Below are 21,346 nucleotides of genomic sequence, written 5' to 3' on the forward strand. Positions count from 1 at the left end.
AACAGCTGGATTATAATCTTAATCAAATCTATAGTAACAGGCCAGTCTGATCTAATGGTGGGTCTTAAAATGTAATGGTAATCCCTGTCACCCACTAACTTTTGGAATCCTACATTCGACCTTGTGTATAGACACATTTCTATGTTTTTAGGGAAACATCATTACAGAACATTGAGTTATACAAAAAGAACCTTCTAATAAAATACTCCAGTGACCAGTACACATAATTTCCACTGTATTTTGTCCAACATGCTGCTTGTGACACCAGAGGGAGCGACACCAGGATGGGGTCAGAGGAAATCCCAGCACGGCTCATTTCTCTGACCCCATCTCTGTTGTTCCGGAAAACCTCGCCATCACCACCCAAACACGCTTTCAGTGGCAGAACTGAGGGCGGAGCAGGGAAGTCCATAAAAACACAGAGTGGCATGGTCAGCAGCAGTTGAGTGACCCATTTTCTTCTCTATACGCAAACGTGCCCTGCTTTGTGGGAAATACTTCTGTGGTGAAACAAAATATGATACTAAAATGAATTTCTACATACAGTGAAATTAATTTAAACGCTTTTTTTTTTAATCAACTTTATGTACTGTTATTGTAACTATACTCAAGTAGGTGCATCAGTTCCACTTTTATATGTTTAAAATATACTGCTTCACATCAGCCTAAAACAGGGTGGACAAAGAAGAAGTGGTAAAGGGAAGAAGAGATGAAGGCAGTAATACTAACCGCTGAAAAACACCAAGATAATAAAAACATAAAAAATCATTTTAAAACTCGTAAATAATGTACATTTTTTAAGATTTCTTTAGGAACCACAGATACACTGGACCACAGTTAATGGCCAGTTAATGGTGCATTAAACAACATACAGAAGGTAGTCTTTTTAAAACGTGGTGCGCTGAAATAAAGAGTAAAATGTTGACGAGCAGTTTTGGACGACATGAGTCCCACGAGTGCGCCCTAATATGACCCCAGATGCAGCCGTGAATCAGTTCTCACCCTGACCATCTCCTGATTCTTCTTCTTACTGTTAAGGTTAACTTCCTCTTCAACAACACCAGATGACAGATTTATTGCTGTAATAATATTCACACAAAAAACTTGTGTCTCATGATTAAAATGTTTAAGAAATGTCTTCATGCATTTCACAAACTGAAGATAATTTGTTTAATTCATGCAGCCTCACTACCATAAAACAACTCCAATGCCTCTGAAACACTCCTGAAGCTCTTCCTCTGTCATGTTTTTGTTCTTCAGCATGATCTTTGACTCCACCAGCGCTGCCTGCTGACAGTTCGGACTTCACCGTGGTGTACACGACCAGTCTCACCCTCACTTCCTCTGTTCGTCCTATCAGTTTTATAGCCATTGTGTTTTCACTTGTACTTTTCCTGACTCACAGCATCTTCTGCTGATACTTTCCCGTTACTCTCATGATGTTGTGAAATGGCAAAGGAGGAATTCATTATTTGACAATGCCCTCAATGATGCTAAACCATAGTCACAGTAGTGTCAGAGGGCTTCGATTTTTGCCTTTATAGACAAAACTAACCGAACCGTAAATCTAACCGAAATTGGATTTCAAGAATCTATATTATGATTGCAATAAAATTTTAAGCATTTTTCAATACATTTAATAAAAAAAATGACCACATTAAAATTAATATTAATTAAATGGCAGGCATTTTGAATATTTAACTAATTTTTGTTGAAGTCAGCCTCCACTTGAGATTGAGATTGAGATTCAACTTTATTGTCATTACTCAAATACAAGCTTCGGGTAACGAAATGAGGTTTGCATCTCACCAGAAGTGCAACAAGCAGAAAGTGCAAGAATATATATATACATATATATATATATATAAAAGTAGTACAGAGTACAGAGAGTAATATGCAATTGTGGGGTATATATGGATGGGTGGATTAGTGGGATGCTCTATAGATAAGTGTAAATATAAAAAACAAATATGAATATAAATAAGCGCTACATATTTTACATTGATAGCTTATTGATTAACCTATTCTTATTCCGTGCTATAATGCACATTAGGGGTGGGTCAAAATATCAATGTGGTGATATTATTATATTAATTAGTCCCTAAACAGTCCCTGTCAGTTTCACCAGCTCTTGCTGCTCAAATTAATGAGTGAAACTTGGGCGGAAGTTACCTGGTGGAAGAAGAGTGAGTTTACAGTGGGATAATGGTGGAGAAAGCTACGTTAAGAGATGCCCCATCCATGTTCAATACATAGACTTTATGCACTTTGTTCTCTATGTTGTGAATAAATAGAGAAATCCTGCACTTGTAACTTTAACACAGATGTTTTGTTTTCTTCAGTTAGACAGATATTGTGATGTATTGCTATATGATTGTCTTGCAATATATTGATTAGCGTATCGTGAGGTACCCTGTGATTCCCACCCCTTATGCACATCAACACTTTTTTAACTTCACATTTCTTGAACGAGTGGATGAATTAGGCGACACATATGTCATGCTGACTAAACACACATGTAAATGTATGTACTTTACCATCCCAGTAATCACACATCTGAACAAAATATGTGCACACACTGACCTTCAGCCTCCAGCAGTTTGAGTTGCTGTCCAGTTCGTAGGAAGTACTTCCTGAGGAATACAAACATAGCAGCCAATGGGAAGGCAGCGATGAAGATGTACGGCCGCATGATGGACACGGTGAAGATGGCGCCTATAACAATCAGTGTCAGCTGGTGTGAGAGGAAGACAAAATGATCAGATGAGGCTGAAATGTGTACATTTTAAATATAAACATGCAACACTGTCACACAATGCTGAATAAGCCTATCAGCTCCACACAGGGCTCACCATGCTCAAAGCATAGTCGTGTTTAGATCTTGTGTAGCCAAATTTGTTTTATGTCAAGACAGAAGGCAACAGCCAGATGGCGCTAGTAGAGAGCCGACTGCAAAAAAAGTCAGATTATGACTGAAAACACAAAGTGGTGCCCATGAAAACGTTATGAAGTGAATTCTGCTTCTAACAAAACAGCTTGATTATATAAATGCTTCTTGGCCACGCCCACCCCCACCCTGCCACTGTATACACACAAACACTCAGGTCTGACCATATTGACAGAGCCCAATTTCAGATAAAGCAGCAGCATACAAATAATGTTACATCCTTTCTGTTCAAGACCAAACAAAGAGCAGAAAAATATCAACAAAAAAGATCACCACAGGATAAGCACTGCAGCTTTAACAGCAGAAACAGCAATGACACAGCAAGTTACTGTAAGTTACACAATGCATCCTATTGTGTTTGTCAAATACCTGTATGAGGTCAAAGAGCACCAGAGGCAGCATGTCATCTATGGTGGTCATGTCCTTGGTGAATCTATTCATGATGCGACCTGGAAGATGGAAAAAAAACAGGGAAAACAAGTGTTTATATTTGTTTTCAGAAAGGCTTAAAAATAAAAAAGGGACAATATGAAAAGCACCTGATTTCATAGTGTTGAGCACAGCCATGGGAGCACGCAGCACCGCGCCCAGCATCTGCTCGTGCAGTCTTTTGGACACAGTGAGTAATGTGTGTACTAATGGGAGACCCCTGAAAATTCCCAGGGCAAGTATACTCTCCGATGTGGCTACAAAGATGTAAATGATGTAGTAAGCACTGGTTGGTGTGACAATGACTGCCAGGTGGACAGGGGGCGCCGAGGCATTAGGGTGCTGCTCACTGATGTAGTTAGGTGATGACGGGTTGGCGCCATCCCTCCAGATCTCGCTGGCAGCACAGAACAAAAAATTGAGAATTAAGCACGGACTGAATCACAAAGAAGATGCACAGAACAAATCAGGAAACTGATACAAAATCTGGCCATTGAACACAAATGAAGCTCATGAATTTTAACATAACAGCTACAAAAAGGCTGTGAGATGGACATAGACTTCATAAATCATCAAGCAGTTTAGACAAAAACATCTAATTAATAAATGTATTTAATATATTAAGTCAAGGTTTCAGTGACTCAATGTCTCAGAAACATAACACTTACTCAGTAATGAGGAAGATGCCAATGACTGAACCAGCAACCTATTGGTAGAAAGAAGAGGAAAAAGAAACATTCACCATTAAATAAATTCACATAACATTAAAAAAAACAACAAAACTGACAATCGTTTTACCTCAAGGGCGAAGACTATGACGATGAAAATGAGGACGTAGACTAAGCTTCTATTGGTGGTGACGTAGCGCAGGTATGTGCTCCATGAGGTAGTTTCAAAGATGTTTTCACGTTCGTCTGCGAAGCATTGCTGTGAAGAAAGAGAAGCGCTTGTCACATACAGATATACCAAAAACGCTGATCATTCTATTGAAAAAGGGTTGTAACAAAGTCCTACCTCCATGTCTTCTTCATCCACTTCCTCACTTATGTCATAAACACTGTCCTTGGATAATCGCCGGGCGTAAATGTCCAGCTCAGATGCCAGATCGCACTGAGGAGCGATGGAGAGCTTCCTTCTGAAGGACGACTGCATCTGCTCTCGCCGCTCTTGACCCTGAGCGTTGGTGATGAATGCCAGGACAGACTGCCGCCTCTGCCCATTGAGATGCTGCAACCCATGGTGGTACAGGTTCGACCTGGGGAGGACCTCCTCCACTTGTTCATCCTCTGGTACGACAGAAAATTTTCTCTCTGAGAGTTCCCGAACCCCGTCCTCTATCGTCATGGACTGGGGTGTGTTTGAAGTATGTTGTGAGTTTCCAATGAAGGAGAACTTGCGGGCAGCTGCCAGGGGACTGAGGATGAGCGATTGTTTGCGTTTTTCTGGGTAGCCATCACTTACAGGATGGCTTTGAGGTCCAGAAACAATTATTGGAGGTGGTGGCTGGCGGAATGATTGTCGCATTGGTTCTGGTCTGAAGCCAGCGGTTTCGTCAATGGAAACCCTGCGGAGTGTCTCTGTGAGAATGGAGCTGCGTCGCTCTGCATTTACGTTGTCATATGCTTCTAGGCCAAGAAGGAGGGAGCTGAAGTCCGGTCGCTGCGCCTGCAGCTCTGAGAAGGTGCCGTAAAAGTAGCAGTCACCATTGTGCAGTAGAAGGATTTTGTCTGCTCGTTTGAGATGGTCCAACTTGCTGGTGACCACAATACGACTTTTGGAGGCCATAAGTTTACAGACACATCTGTGTAGAAAATGGAGATTGTTAAGAAAAACAAGTTTAACAATCAAACAAATATATGCCTCATCAGGGTGGAAAATGACACATTCTAAATATAAGGCTACTGTGTTTTTAATCACAACCACAGTCAGGAACCTGACTGAAGCAAAAATATTCATCCAGCAGAGTCCACCTCTCATCAAAAGAATTCTTTTCTGCCAGACTTAAGGAAAATGGAAAATGAAAAAAAAATTCCATTTCCTGAGAAGGTTACAGTAAAGTCAACACAAGAGAAAACCTTGACCTTAAACTTCAGCTATTCCACCCCTCCTCCCCTACATGAAAGACTCTCTGTTGGGATACACACTTCTCAAAGATCTCTTTCTCTGTCACAATGTCCAGGTGGGTGAAAGGCGCATCCAGCAGGTAGAGGTCGGCGTCTTTATACACAGCTCTGAGGGAGAAACACAAACACAGACTTAGAAACAGAAGGAAAAAGGAAAACAAATGAAAATAGAGTAAATAAAGATCTCAGCTCCTTGTGTGGAATAAATCAATAACCGTGAATATTTAGAGTGAAAATAGCAGAAGCCAAAACCCAATAAGTGGCTGCAAATTGATACCAAGACATTAATCAAATAAATAATGCATGGGGACATGAGACAGACTGGCTGTAAATCATGTAGATTTAAATAACTAATATAGCTCAGCTCAAGCTCTGTATTTATTTACAGCACAAAAAATGTAATAAATAATTATTATATATACTATTTTACACATTGTTTTGTCGAGCCCTTTTACCTTCCTCTTAAACTTATATCTCATTTAACCAATATAGCAAAGAAGTTGAAGCTTTGTGAAAACAACCCATGAACAACTGACAATGCATAAATTGATTACGCCAACATTATTTCTTCGAGATCATGACCCCTTTTGTCCATTACAGGGTGAACCAAAGGCTGGACAAAAAACAACGGCACCAATCATAAACTCATCAAGCATGAAGAGCGCTGTCAAATGTTCAGTTTTGGGTGGAACGTACCTGGCCAGGCCGAGGCGAGCCCTCTGACCACCACTCAGGGTTACCCCGCCCTCGCCAAGGAGTGTTTTGTCTTGCTCAGGCAGCAAAGCAAAGTCCTGAAGAAAAGAACAAGGGGTCAAACACATGCAGGTATTATTGCACAACAGCAGAAATAACAAAACAGTCACTGAATACAGTCAAACCAACTGTCATCGGCCTGCAACTGTTTTACTAGAATCGAATCAAAAATGATCACACTCACCTAGTTATCTCCACGGTGCCTACACATTTAAAAGTATGTCAATTAAAAGCCTAAAATATGAATAATACTGTGGGGCACGTTGACTACTAGTGTGTTAAATTCTGCAGTCCCTGAAAATAGGCCAGTGGCTTAGAGATGAAGTGAAAGCTCCAACTTGATCTACCAATAAACCTGGGATGAAAACAACATTAACACTAGACCACTAGGATTTCAAGTTGTTCTTGTAACATTCATTTTTAAAGCTTGTGATGAGCTTTGTACATGCAAACTACTGTCCTTAGTTAAGTGTAAGGTTCAGGTTGTCCCTTCACAATGGCCTTAGGGTTAATACAAAAAGGGAGGTTCTTTTCAATGTGGTCTGGTTTTAAAAGAAAAACAAACCAGTAGCAGCTTAAGATACATCATGGCTCTCTGTTGTCAGCATAAAATACCAATTGGAACCAGAAAATAATGAGTGAAAACTAAAAACAAATTTTTTTTCTTTTTTCAAGGATTTTATCAACCTGACAATCATTGATAATCAGTCAATACACAAATACCAAAATACAGTATTATTCCAAAGGTAAGCATAGTCAGCAAAAAACACCAAGACACAGTGTGACATGACTTTTACCTGCTAAATGACAGATTTACTGTCAAACCACACAAAAGCCACAAACCACACATTAGACAGAAAGATGACAAACGTCACAAGTAGAGACACGCGGTATGGTCAGTGGTAAGTGATAGTGAAAACAGGGACGCCCCACACCAATGAGGATGAAGTGACAGCACAAGTTTATCATCGTTACAAACTTCCTACCTGTTTATTGTCAGCTTCCGCTGTCCTGACAGGAGCGCATAGGGGATCAAGTTAACAGGTTTGTTTAACAGCTTGTTAAATAAGGCAGCATAGTAAAAAAAAACAAAAAGCACCTGCAGGGCCAGCAGCTACAGACTGGAAGCTAAAAAAAATGAGTTTACAGTGGAAAGACCACCCACAGGAGACTGTCTGGGGCTTTTGAGGGCAACAATGGTCAGGAATTACAGTCACAAGGCCTGAAACGCCTTGTCTCACTCCTGTCTGTCCAGGTTTGCTTTGTGGGTTTTCCTATAGTAGAATTGACTATTTTTAGTCATATTAAGTCTTTGACGTGACTAATAAGACAAACTGAGGATCATTATTTTGAATTGGTACTGATACCAAATTTTTACCTGATCATGATGCCTGAGCTTGACTATCTTTTTGATTGTAATTAACTGAATATTTACTATGAATTTCCCAATTCCTACTGTATAAGCAAATAATTTTACCTCTTCAAAAGGCACAATTAGCAAACAAAAAATGTATTTAATTTTGATTTGATTCCTATACTGATTGTGCTAGCCCCAAAACTCATGTAGCAAACAGGAGGACTTCCTGTCATTCTTTTCACTTTCACACAACACCACAAGTGTGAGTCTTTGAATTTTCTCCAACCTGCTCTTGTTATTTCACTTTCATTGACACCTTTCCTCAAAGACAAAGTGAAGGTTGGCTTTACATGCAGATGTCAATATTGCTGCCAGCTCTGTTTGCTGTGACAACATGTTGTGTTTTTATCAAAACTACTGAGGGACCCTCAGTCTTACAGGCAATGGGACATGACAGTATGTAAATATGATGGCAGGATCTGCTGTATTGATTTCAGTAGAGTGAAATAAAAATTTAAAGGGGTTCTCACTGTTATGCAACAGGGATTTCACGATAGCGCTACAACAAAAGGGTCTCATTACCATCTGCTAGGCCAAAACTGTAGTTTTTTTCAACCACAGTGGAGGGAAGTGAGAAATACAGACACAGAATGGCAGCTGCTGGTGTTATTGGCATAAAATAAAAGTATGCCGATGATTCAGCAGCTTATAAATCTGATGTGTTGCAGCATTTTGGTGTAAAAAGTCAAGAGTAAAGGTGACAGATAAAAAAAAACACAATCATATGCGGATAATGCCATACTATCAAGACAAACACATGTCTTTGAGGTTCAGATTGTAAGATTTATGAAGTGAAAATATAGCCAAAAACCTAGACCTATTGCTAGTGGTAAATAGAAAATGATTCAGAATGTTTGTAAAACCTCTGGAGCCAAAGAATAAAATTTAAGCATGGACATAATTTAGTCAGACACTACTTTCAGCTGTCTACAAAAAAAGACAAAAGCTTAAGTCACACAGAGCCATAAGCAATCAAAGTGTATCTCACACAGCAAGAATAGATGATCATCAAAATATTGCAAATAAATATCGTTCAACATATTTTGATTATTTTGATCTATTATTTTGTATGTATCCAAGATCTCAGGTTTCTCAATCCATTTTGTTAACATACATTATTAAATATGTTCTTTATGTTCCAAAACACAAAACATACAAATGAAAGTCCTAATAAGCCAACAGGGCTAATGCTTGCTCACACTGCTCATCTGTGTTGCAATGTCCAATCATTGGGAGCTGAGTGAAAAAAGCTCATATTCCATCCCAGTGAAATAACATGGGATTTCCATGGCAACAGAGGAGACATTATTCTGCTAAGGGGCCGTCACTCAACACTGAAGCTCATAAGGGAGTGTCTGTGTGTGTGTGTGTGTGTGTGTGTGTGTGTATATCGGTGTGCAAGACAGAAAGTGCATGTGTGTCTTTGTTTGTGTGAGCATGGTAATAGGTGTGGATGTGGACGAGGGAAATCGGAACCCTCTGAACAGTCCAAAACAAAACGGAACAAGCTGGCTGAGATAAATTTATTACCAACTGCTATGAAACGCTTAGCTATTTAACTCTAGTTAAATAAGCTGACATTCTAAAACAAAAACAAGTTGCTTTTACGTCAATTACACAAGTTGTTGATTACAGTGTGATACAGCTGTGCATTAGTCTATATCAATTAGTAACCATCAATAATATATTTTAAATATTTTTCAGTCTGTTGAGTGTGTGCACTGCAATATGAAACCTGTGTATTAGTCATATTTTGGTGAAAAGGACCAGGTGTTTTGGACACTGCGGTTCCTCATGTCTTGTAATTATATCAAGTGTATTTATATATGAACATTTTGGGAAAATATGAGTGTGAGGCTTCCTGAACACATTGGCCAGATTACTCAACAGATTGAGCTGCAATGGTTTCAGAGGACTGAGAAAATGTGCTGGGTCACTATTGACAAACTATACCAATTTAACCTCTCAAAAATAAACAAGCAAGTTTCGCCAAGTATCACCGATGAAAAGTATCCTCCTAATCCTCAAAAACCTGAGTCATGCAGACAATCCTCTGCCTTTACAAAGCCACAACAGGAGAGTGTGTGGCTCTCTCACAGCAGTGTCTCTGTCAGTCAGTGCAGAAGCTCAGTTCATGACTGTTTTTACTGCTTGTTTTTGAGCACTTTGTATAAGCAGCAACAGGCACAAAGACAAAAGTCCACCTAATCTGCAGAAGAGAGCATGTACACAGGGGAGAGAAAAATAATCAATGATGACAAAAATAATTTACCTCTTCCAGTTGACAGGCCTTGATGATAGAAGTGTAGCGATACTCGTCATAAGTCAGACCAAACAGGATGTTGTCACGAATCGTCCCTGGCATGATCCAGGCAGTCTGTGGTGAGAAAGAGATTCGCCCACTGTGTCTAATTTTACCCTCTGATGGCACCAGCTCTCCAAGGATCATCATGAGCAAGGAACTCTGAAGGAAATGGAGGAAAAAGAAAGGGTTTCTATTCCGCTTCATTTTTATTCTGGGGCATTAAAATGTTGCTTTCAAAGCAACCTGTAATGAGTCAGCACTTAGCGTTTCTGTGGCCTTGCTGGAGGGAACTTTGGCCAGACATCTAACAGTAAATGGATTCAGTAGCATTTGTGAACTAAGTGTATTCTCCTAAACAGTTTCTTTGGTGAGAGATAATTTCTTTGACCTACCTTTCCTGAGCCAGTGGATCCAGCCACTGCCAGCATCTTCCCCTTCTCCAGGTAAAGGCTAATGTTTCTGAGGACAGGTGTGACGTAGAGGTTGGTGAAGAAGAGGCCGGCATCGCCATTCGGGTGTCCATTTGCTTTGCTCTCTTCCTTTATCTTCTCGAACAGCTCACCAATTCCCTGCACGAAAGGTCACATGAGTCACAAGAGAATAACAAACCCGTCTGGCACCAAAAAAAGCAGATTATTTGGTACCTTCAACACACTTCATGTAGGACAGATGTTAATGTTGACTGAACAAAATCTATGGAGGCAAATTAAACTGGTGGCAAAAACAGGAAATGTGAAACATTAAATCAAATATTCATATTCTAAAATATTAAATATAGTTTTTCATATTGTACATAAATACAGCGTAGAGTGAGTGTGAACTTTAGGCACTGTAAGCAGCTGTGAGAAATTCTCCAAAGAGAGATTCTCCAAAGAAGTTTTTTTAATGGCCTTACTTCTCTTCATCTGTCACTGTCATCGGTCAACATTAAGGGTGACACATCACTTTTATAAACGGGAAACTCTGCTGGACTCTCCTGGCTTAATCACTGACCTCTGTGACATTGCACACCGTTCCTCTACTGGTGGGACCTGGGGTAGTTTGTATAGGACTGTCTGTGCAATTCTTATTCTAATGAGCTGACGTACATGCTGTCAGCAGTAAAGAAAGGCAACACCCCTCCTATTCATGGCAATGGCACATTCCAGGACGTGGAGAAAGCAAGAGGAGAATCTGGGAATTAGGTGATGAACACTACTCTGAATGTGGCAGGGAGACTTGGTGTTCCCAGCAAAGTTTAGTGACGACACCAGAGGAACTAATTATGCAAAGTGATGGGGGGGGGGGCACCCCCCCACACAGAGTTGGGTATTTGTTTTCTCACGATACTGGGTGGTCAATGAATTACACTTGTTATACTAAGTTTACAGCCTCTGCCTATAGATAAGGTTATGCTATCCACTCGCAGTGATGATGAGGCATTAACTGTTACACCTGTAATACATGGTGGATTTAGGGCTTGTGTAAGTTGAGCTTCTTGAAACATGCCCTTGCCTTCATATAGAATTGACACACACATAGTAAATACAGTAAATGTACAAAGTTAGCCTCTTTAAAAATAACAATTTCAGCAAATAAACCACAATATTAATCTGACAATTTCCTCTGATAATAAATATTAGGCAAAGTGAATATTAGCATCAATTCCAACTTCACTTGATATAGTCAGTTTTCGAGGCACGAGCAGCTGCAGTTACACGCATGTACAAATCCATCTAGGGAGCCAATTAACCTTAGTGTTTTGGGATCATTTTCAGTCTCAGTCTCACATTCTCACGCACATCTAAGGATGTTAATAATTAATAAACATTCAGATTTTGGTCAATTACACATTGTTAGAAATTGCACAAAGCTAAATCAATATTTTTTTTCGAGCAAAGGGGAACAGATGCCTTTTCAGCAGGTTTGCAGTGGACTTCAGCAAGATGATGCACCAGGAGCAAACCACAGAACGTTGTGTGTCCATGTCACAAATAAAAAACAGATACTGTGGTATTATTTTCTTTATCATGTGTGTTATTTATGTGGGCATTGTTTTTAGGTTGAACTTTTGATTGACTGCTGCAAAGTTGTCAAATTTTAAATTTTAGGGATGTAAATTATTTGTTTATTGATTTGTATAGCATCAAATCCCAACATAAAGTGTCTCAAGCCATTTTAAATAGCAAGGCTGAGATCTTATAATAACAAAGAGAGAACAAAACTCAGCTGTTCACATTAATATAATATTAATATTATATGAACATTCCTGGTAATTAAAACATAATTCTCAACATCTATAAATGCATGTTGTTTAAATATGAGACGACACTTGGCACACATGAACAAACCTCATCCCATGATGCAGACACGTTGACCAGTTCCACTTCACTTGTGGTAAGATTGTATTCCAGCTCTCTATACTCCTCCTTCATCAAGTATTCCTACAAACAATCAAAACACACATCTATATATGAGTGTGTGTTTATTTTGAGGACGTTTTGAATAGTAGTGAAAGCATGTAACTGATATTTCTAACCCCTCCACTCTGGACCCACCTCAATCTTGCTGATCAGTGCCAGCGTGTCATACCACATCTGGATGGAACCGGGCAGCTGGCGGGTCATTGTCATTCGCAGAACCATGCAGTATGACGCTGTGGTGAAGATTCGACGCAGGATGATACCGTTACTCAGTGCATGGGGCACAATGGCTGACACAATAACCAAGATGGCAGAGAAGAAGTATGCGGCACTGTAAAAGTAGCGCAGAGAACCAATCTTCCTCGTCAGCGTCATCTCATCCCTGAGGAGGGAGTGAAAACGAAAGAAAGAAAAGATTAATATGCCCCTTTAACAGTATGATAATTAAAATTCAGTATTTGCAGTTTATTTAGGCTAGCAGATAAATTCTTTCAACATGACTGCTAAGGCTCTAAATATTTAATTAATTTAATTTTGTTCTCAAAGAGACACATCATGCCGCTATTAACAGTTAAACGGGAAGTCTTGATGTGTCCTCGTCAGCTCTGATATTAAAAAAATATTTCTACACACCATGGCATCAAAACTCTTTTTATTATACTTTTTATACTTTCCAATAACAGTGATACTGCAACCACCTTGGTGAAAATGGCACGTAACTAACCATATTACAACAACTCTCTCTGAATTTCGGCACTGGGTTAATTATTTTCTCATGGACAGTCAAATCCATTTCATGTAATGTTGAGTCTTTTTTTTGGTTCAGTTTATCACTCTATATCTGTAATACCTGATATACAGTTCATGGACTGTACAAGCCGTACACTGTAAATCTGATTGGGGCTTGATAGTGTCAGTGAAATTGCAAGACAAGCACTGGCTATCATATCTTTACTGCAAACAATCACATGGAAACTAAGGGACTTCATTTCAACCCCACCGTTCAAGTGATCCAAACCCTATGAGCACACAATTTTAATTTTTTTTTAATGTTTTCAGTGAGAGTGAGCCTCAACAGAAATCTCAGCCATACACGCGGTGGTATCTTACTGCCTGATGTTCTTGATGATGGTCTCCATCACTTCCTCCCAGCCATACGCCTTCACAGAGTGGATGTTCTCCACAATCTCAGAGGTGAGAGCCAGGCGGCGGGTGATCATTCCTGCCCTCTTCACCCTGCTCACACGAGACCGATCTTTAGATCATTCACTTAACATCAGTTCTGTGCACACAGATATGCAAGTTGGACACAACCATCAAGATGTGCACATGGCGGCCACTGTGGTGTCTTATCGTCATTTCATACATTCATGCACATCAGATCATGCAAGAATAAATGCACAAATATGCTCATATGCATATCTATGATATATGCATAATGTGAGTACATGTGTGACAGTGCTTCCTCACCGGTGAGGTTGCATCTTCTGTGAGAGCCAGGCCTGGAGGATGCCCAGCAGGGTCAGAGCTGCCAAAGCACAGAAGCCGTTCACCTCGATCAGTTCCCATATCAGACCCACACACAGTATACACTGCAGAGGGCTGATCCACACAAAGTGGGCCAGACCCAAGCTCTGAAAACACACCCAAAGTACACAGAGGTTACCATCAGTGCAATTAGCATCAATGGAAAAGGACGGGCTGTCTGGCTAAGCACAATTTAGTAATTCACCTGAAAGAGAATCAACTCAAATTCTACTAAATATCAACCTCCCTTCTCTCACAAACATCACACACACAGAGCCATACTACATAACTCAGAATGCATTGGGCACATCCAAGCCAGGTGATAATTGTCTCAAAGCAGGTGGCAGTATGTTTCTACATTCATCGCCTCAGTGAGACTCAGTCTACACACATCAACACAACACACACACGCTTGCCCTCGAGCTATGTTAACGCACTTTGCTTTGTACACACACACACCTAATTGTAGTTGAATGTGTAGCGATCCAGATCATTTGTTCTCTAAGTGTCATTCAGTATAGTCAATTGTTTGGTAATAAGATGGATTCACTGAAGTTAGTGGGGGGGTGAATTGTCATTGTTTTTCCCTCAAACCTTCTAACAGGTGGCTAGTGGAAAACTACTGCATGGCTCCTTGACTTTGAATTTCTGCATATAAAAAAATACAAAATGGATTTCGCTGAAATACATTTGCATGATTCACATTTTTAACAAATGTCCTCATTAATCTCCAACTGACAAGTAACATAACATTTCAACTCCAGTAAGCAGATTCACTCACTGCTGACTGCTACTCATGCATTGCTCAGTATCTGAAAAGATATCAGTATCAGTAGAAACACAAAATTCAGAGATTTTAGCATAGATATTGGACATGAAGAGGTGGAAGCCAGCCCTAACATAAATGCAGTCAGGAACAAATTTAGCATGTCTGATAGCCAGAGGTTCAGCCATTTAGTGTATGACAAGAACTTAGCATTAACAGCAGAGTGTGGGACAGTGTCATGGAATGAAAAGACCTGCTCTATCATATGTGTAATTTAAAGATGTTTGAAATTTCTCACCTCATCTAGCTTGTTGAGATGGGCGGACATCAAACTGACCAGCTGACCGGTGCTGATTTTGTCCAAGACACGGCTGGATAACTTCAGGGTCTGCAAAGGTCACAGGTCAGAGTTGAGTCAAAGCACATGGGGAAAAAAGACAATTGGACGAGAGGAAGCTATTGACACGTGATAAAGCTTTGACATCAGGCTGTCACACGCCTCACTGCTACTGCTGGACTTTCACATTGATGAGGCAGCTCTGAACTACAAATTTAAATAAAAAGGGGACAACAAAGACACAACTTCTAAAAAAGTGTGGTTGAGTTCCATTCACTGTCTGATGCAAGAACTGTAATTTAATATTTTTATTTTGATTATTTATGTAATTAAGAAATACTAGTTATAATTCCACAAGAGTATTACTAGCTTTTCTCTCCTTACCTTTTTGTATATAAGACTGAAGAGGGCGATGCGGATCTGCATACCCAGGTGGTGCAGACCAAAGATGGCAGGCTGCAGTAGGAGGAATCGAACAGTGAAGAGCAGGGTTAGTCCCAGTGCCAGGTAATAACCCTGGCCCCGCTCTGGAGCATGGAACGGGTCAAATGATGCAATGATACGACCCAAAAGCTGTGGCTGCACCGTCTTGGAAGCCTCCTATGAAAAGAGAGATGGCAATGAGACAAAAAAATTATTTAATACAAAATGAAATTCCCTCTAGTTGAGTTACTTCAATTAAGTTATTTTAGTTCATTAGCTTCACTTCATTATTATAATTAGTTCAATTAGTTCTTATTCATCCAGGTCCTCTTTACCAAAGGTCTTAGATTCAGCAGAAACTGGACATGTAGGTTTCTTGAAATTTATAGTTGTATTCAGTTGTAGTTTTTTAAAAGGTAACTACAAACCAGTTGCAACTGATTCAACGTCCTTTGGACAGTTCAAATAATTTATCATTCATAAGATTATTTAATTCAATTCACTGCTGTAGTGCATATGGAAGAACAACAAAATATCCAAAAACTGTGCAAAATACAGAAAGAAATTACATGTCTCAATTCAAGGAATGATGACAACTCAACTGAAATTCAGTTAAACATTCAGGAACATTAAACCACCAGATTCTCTTGGCTTTCATGACAAAGCTTCACCATTTTCCCACACAGCCTCTTTAACATCTAACGGTTATTTTTGTCGTCATGGCCACCACCTTCAATCGCACTTCAGCTTACACAACTGTTGCTGTTACCACAGTGACCATAAGGCCAGGACAGTGAGAGGTGCTGTGACACTGTGGTGTGACATGCTTGTGATGTTTGAGCAGCACTGTCCATCTACAGGACCTCTCCAATGGGACACAGCAGTCGGCAGGTACCCCACACACACTAGGGGTTGGAATCATAGGGCACTTCATGATACAATACGCGATACATGGTCTACGATACCAATAATATCACGATTCACGATACAACAATTCTGTGATAATAAATATATAGTGTATATATTGCAAGACAACCATATAGTGATACATCCCGATATCTGTCAAACTGAAAAAACGGTAATGAAAAGTTAAGGATTTCTCTATTTATTCATAGAGAACCAAGTGCATAAAGTCTATGTATTGAACGTGGATGGGGCTTCTCTTAATGTAGCTTTCTCCACCATTATCCCACTGTAAACTCTTCTTCAGCCAGGTAACTTCCACCCAACTTTTCCCTCGTTCCCTGCTGGTGCCAATCCCAGCTGCCATAGGGTGAAAGGTGGGGTACATCCTGGACTCTGGGCCAACACTCTCACATTCACAACTCTGGTCAATTTAGAGTGTTCAATTAACCTCTGCATGTTTTTACTCGGAGAAAACCCACTCACACACAGGACAACATGCTAACTCAATACAGAAAGACCCTTGTTTCAGCTGGGTCGCAAACCCAGGACTTTAGCTGCATATGCAACAATGCTAACCACTACACCATTGATTTAAGGGACGCTAATCATTAGATTAGAGGTAAGATTAATCTTTACATTAGTTGAATAATCATAACAATAATAAGTAGATTGTGTAAAAAATGACTTGAAGTTGAAGATGTCCTTTTGATGTCACAATTAACAGATATTGCACAGTGTCACATTCAAATGAAAGAAATTCTATCTGCTTTAACCTGAAAAACTGCACCTTATGGTTGCAGTTTATATCTACAACACCTGATGACATTACCTCTTCTGGTCGAGTTAATACCACCCTCTCTGAGTCAAGTTATGTCAGATCTGTTTCCACCATGTAGCAATGACAAACTCACCCCGAGGTAGAGGAGGATACCAAAGAAGGCGAAAGGGCCAAAGAAGCAACGGGCCAGTGCTCGCATCAGCCGGGGCTTGATCTTGGCTGACACCACCTCCCTGTCCCATTCTCTGCGGGGAGGACAAAGTTACAACACAGTTTAACAGTAGAGCAGGCCAGGTGGGCAGGGAGAACAACACATATACCAGTCAAATGCCAACAAAGTTTGGCTGTGGCTTTTCTATTGGCTAATAGTGCTACTTTGGCAACAGAGCAACCTCCAGTATTTAACTGTTCTTTCAACAACTTTAGCTGGTGATTCAGCCTCAGCTGTACAGGGTAAAGGGAGACTTTTTGCATCGCTAATGTGACTATTCCTGAAGAAAAAAATTAGGATTAATAATACTAATTATTAATTTAAAGTTTTTTTCTTCAGGCTAATCGGGTAGCAATTTAAAAGTAGCAAGTCACGCCACCCCTTAGATTTACAGATTTTTATCAAAGCAGTTTTGGATATTGCCTATTATGGCCTTAATTTGTTTTAAAAGCTTGTTACAGTTCTGTTTGATTAACTTCCCACAGAAGCCATAGCAGGCAGCTACAGTGAGTAGCTGCATTGTTCCGAGGCTCATTTATAACCAAAGTGATCTGGCTGAGCTTCAGTGGTGAGTGATGAGAGAAGAAGTGATGAACAGAAAGGAAGAGAGAGGCAAAGAGGAAAAGAGGGTCAACAAGGAAGAGTGATAATGGAATACAATTCTTAAAACTTCTATACAATCAATTCATCTGTAGATAATTTTCTGGATTAATCCATTAGTTGTTTGGTCCATAAATTGTCGGACATCGGTTTCCAGGTTTCCAAAACCTTCAAATTCCTAATTTTGTCAACAAACAATAATTATTTATTTAATAAGAAAATCTGACAGCTTGTTTAAATTGTTAAAACTAAATAGTTAAACTAAAAACTAAAACACCCAAATTGTTGACAATAAATGTAGTAATTAATTAATAATCATTTTCTCAAGAATTAACCAACAATTCAACTCTTTAGAAGTCTCTGAGATCAGTTTCTTCATTGATTCTAACATTATAGTGAATTGTGTATCAGCAGTGAGATTAAATATACAAGCACATTAGCTTCCTTTTAGTGTATCTACAGCAGTGCCACTAAAATTCTGTATTTCACTTTCCTGTTACATTCCTTCAGTCATAGCCAGCTCAAGTTTTAGGACAGCAGCAGTGCCACAACAAATTAATAGAGAAACTAATTAGGGAATAAAAAAACACCATCATACACACCCCGGCAATGTCAGACACCTCATTATTGACCATGCCTGAAGACTGAATTCCATGTTCATGTTCCATGAATTGTTAACCACTCCTCTTCTCCCATATTTACATTTTATAAATAATTTCTCTTGCATAATCATTTGCCAAACAAAAGTTAAAGTGAGTTGATACTCAGGTCTTGAGAATCTGTATTAAGAGTAAAGATTGAATCATGTCAAAAGAACTGTTGTGTAAATACTTAAATACATACAACATTAACTGTATGTATTGTGTCTTATATTCATTTTAAAACCATCTATTATCAAGGTTAGTACTTAATACTCTTTTCTTCCTTCTGATGCATACATCAGCATACTGGACACCTTACTAAGCCAGAAAACTGTAGTATAAATGTCCTAGTATTGAAGTAAGAGGGTGACGAAGAGGCTCACGATAAACAGTACGTTTTAATGGAAGGTAAAGTTCATGTTCCCAGAAGCCCTCACTGTTTGTCTGATCAGAATAATAGAAGCCAAATCACCCACCACCACTCATTCATCACCCAGTGGGTTCTGGGCCCTTTTTAAAGGTTGACATTTAAACACTCATGTACACTACGGGAATTGCTGGCATCGTTCAGAGTGACGCAAGGGGTGACCGAGTAGGAGGGTCAGTGCGGGACACTGCTACGGTTGTTAGGCAAAATTTAAATAAGACTACTAAAAGGTAAATTACTGAAAAAGGTGACAGAAATTAAACAGAACTAATAGAGTGGGACAAATACACAAAATTGAGAAAGTATTTTAGTAATGCATTAAAATGTAATTTAATTTATAAAGAAGGCGACTGATTAAAAGTGAGGGCAAAAAAAGATATGGCATCCTACAAAAGGAAAAAAATATGAAGAGGAGGGGACAGAGAAAGTTAACATGAGCAATAAGAAAATAAATAGATTTGGAGGAAGAAAAACAAACAGTAAAAATAGAAGGTGAGAAGAAAAAAACAGAGACAGTGAAAACAAGGGTTAACTTTGTCCATCATCTGTTGTCTGGTTGTTAGTTTGTTTGGCCCACACTGGTTTGGTTATGTCAAGCACAGTATAAATACCAGCCCATATTTTAACTTGACTTTGAGAGAAGGATGACCAATTACCTGCTACTGTAAACACATGTAAAGGGCACGTATGAAAAACACCAAGACTGGAAGCTGTCGAAGCATGCACATATCAGACACAGTTGTAGATTTCATGTCGAGTTATCAGAGAGATAGTCACATGTCAGTCACAATCTGGCACATTTGCTGCTCTTTTGTGTGCAATTATTAAATAAGAGTACAAAATGTTTAGTTTAGTAACATGGTGGCATTACCTTCTATGGGTTTATAAGATTATTATATAATATACGAGGTTTGCTAGCCTGTGACATGAGAAGACTAAGCAAAACCACAAGGGCCACAAAGAGCCACATAACCTATCCTTTAAAACCATGGTTCTCAAACTGTGGTATGTGTACCACCAGTTGTACGCAAGCTTTCTCTGACGATACTGTTACTGTTCTACTGTATATACCAGGGTATGTGATGGCAGTGGAGATGAGGAATTTTAACCCGAGAAAATTAAACAAACATTGAAGTAACAAACAACATAAAAAATAAAATAAATTAAATAATAATGATTAGAGTCACCTTATCTCTCACTCCATTTTAATCCAATTTCTTTATACCAGTGTCTGAAGTTACTGGGAATAAATCTACCTCCTGGGAAAAATCTGTAGTTGATTATTCTCGGCCTATTTACATCACTGTATGTTAACGTTGCAGATAATGGAGTTATTTCAAAAGCTCAATATTTTTTCAGGTGGTAATTGGTAGAAAAGTTTGAGAACCACTGATCTAAAAGGTTAACTTCAGAGACTCATGAAAAAGAGAGAAAAGGGATGGATAGTCCATGTAGCAAATCTTTTTATGAGCATGAGGTATAGCTTACAATGCAGTAAAAGTCAAAATTAAATAAATAAATACACACAGAAGTACTATACTATAGAGTGCACAAACCTTTCGAGTCTCTCAGAGAGGTTGTCTGCCAAATCAAACGAAGGAGCCTTGTACACATCTGACAGATCCAACTTCTTTCTGAAGCCTTTCCTCAACAGCGGTGACATCCACCTGAACAAATATCAGCCATTAAGACAGAAAACTGGGTACAATCTGCTGCTTAAACCCAGGACACACAAGCACTTATAAGCATGTCTTATACATGCATAGTATTATTGTTTTGCTGTCTTATAAATATCCTCTACTTATTTTGATTTCTGACAATGAAGATAATATCAATATCCATCCATCCATTATCTACCGCTTTATAGGTGGGGTACAACCGAGACAGTCAATAGGTCAATATGATGCAGGTAAAACACTGAATGAAAGAAGTAATAATAACAGTGAATATTCTATAAAATGAAATACTTCTGGAAAACCTTTCTTATTTCATTGCAGTGACTTATAAAAGCTGTCCAACTTGCCAACATACAGTTATAGTGATTTATTTTAGATTGACACAAGGGGGAGCTTGTATCTTTCCATTCATTCCAGGAACTTATAATTTCATATTTATTTTATAGATCCTTGTTTTTCCATTTGAAGGTGTTTATAAAAACAAGCATCGTGTTTTTGCGACATTACATTACAACATTTTGTGGTGTAAAAGTTTTTGCAATGCTAGTAACATGTTTTTGTATCATTAGAACATTTTGTCTTTGCAAACACAAGTTATATTTATGTACGTGCTTGTGTGATATATCAACATTTTGTAACCTTTTCACTAATGTAAATTATGTATATTTGTAATGTTAG

General features: G+C 39.1%; 1 protein-coding gene across 1 annotated transcript in view; it reads right to left on the reverse strand.

Moving 5' to 3' along the window:
- The window catches only part of cftr (CF transmembrane conductance regulator), a 33,160-nt gene that overhangs the window by 10,836 nt on the left and 978 nt on the right, over positions 1–21,346 (reverse strand). The window contains exons 2-19 of the mRNA XM_044036801.1: positions 20,549–20,659; positions 17,247–17,358; positions 15,391–15,606; positions 14,968–15,057; positions 13,847–14,010; positions 13,487–13,612; positions 12,512–12,758; positions 12,305–12,397; positions 10,367–10,543; positions 9,942–10,133; positions 6,196–6,290; positions 5,521–5,607; positions 4,391–5,177; positions 4,175–4,303; positions 4,045–4,082; positions 3,487–3,773; positions 3,317–3,396; positions 2,584–2,734 (exon numbers count right to left, since the gene is read on the reverse strand). Coding sequence (XP_043892736.1) covers positions 2,584–2,734; positions 3,317–3,396; positions 3,487–3,773; positions 4,045–4,082; positions 4,175–4,303; positions 4,391–5,177; positions 5,521–5,607; positions 6,196–6,290; positions 9,942–10,133; positions 10,367–10,543; positions 12,305–12,397; positions 12,512–12,758; positions 13,487–13,612; positions 13,847–14,010; positions 14,968–15,057; positions 15,391–15,606; positions 17,247–17,358; positions 20,549–20,659 — 3,182 coding nt within the window. The remainder of the gene's footprint in view (positions 1–2,583; positions 2,735–3,316; positions 3,397–3,486; positions 3,774–4,044; positions 4,083–4,174; positions 4,304–4,390; positions 5,178–5,520; positions 5,608–6,195; positions 6,291–9,941; positions 10,134–10,366; positions 10,544–12,304; positions 12,398–12,511; positions 12,759–13,486; positions 13,613–13,846; positions 14,011–14,967; positions 15,058–15,390; positions 15,607–17,246; positions 17,359–20,548; positions 20,660–21,346) is intronic.

Source organism: Solea senegalensis, linkage group LG10 (assembly GCF_019176455.1).
Source record: "Solea senegalensis isolate Sse05_10M linkage group LG10, IFAPA_SoseM_1, whole genome shotgun sequence".
NCBI classification, from domain to species: domain Eukaryota; kingdom Metazoa; phylum Chordata; class Actinopteri; order Pleuronectiformes; family Soleidae; genus Solea; species Solea senegalensis.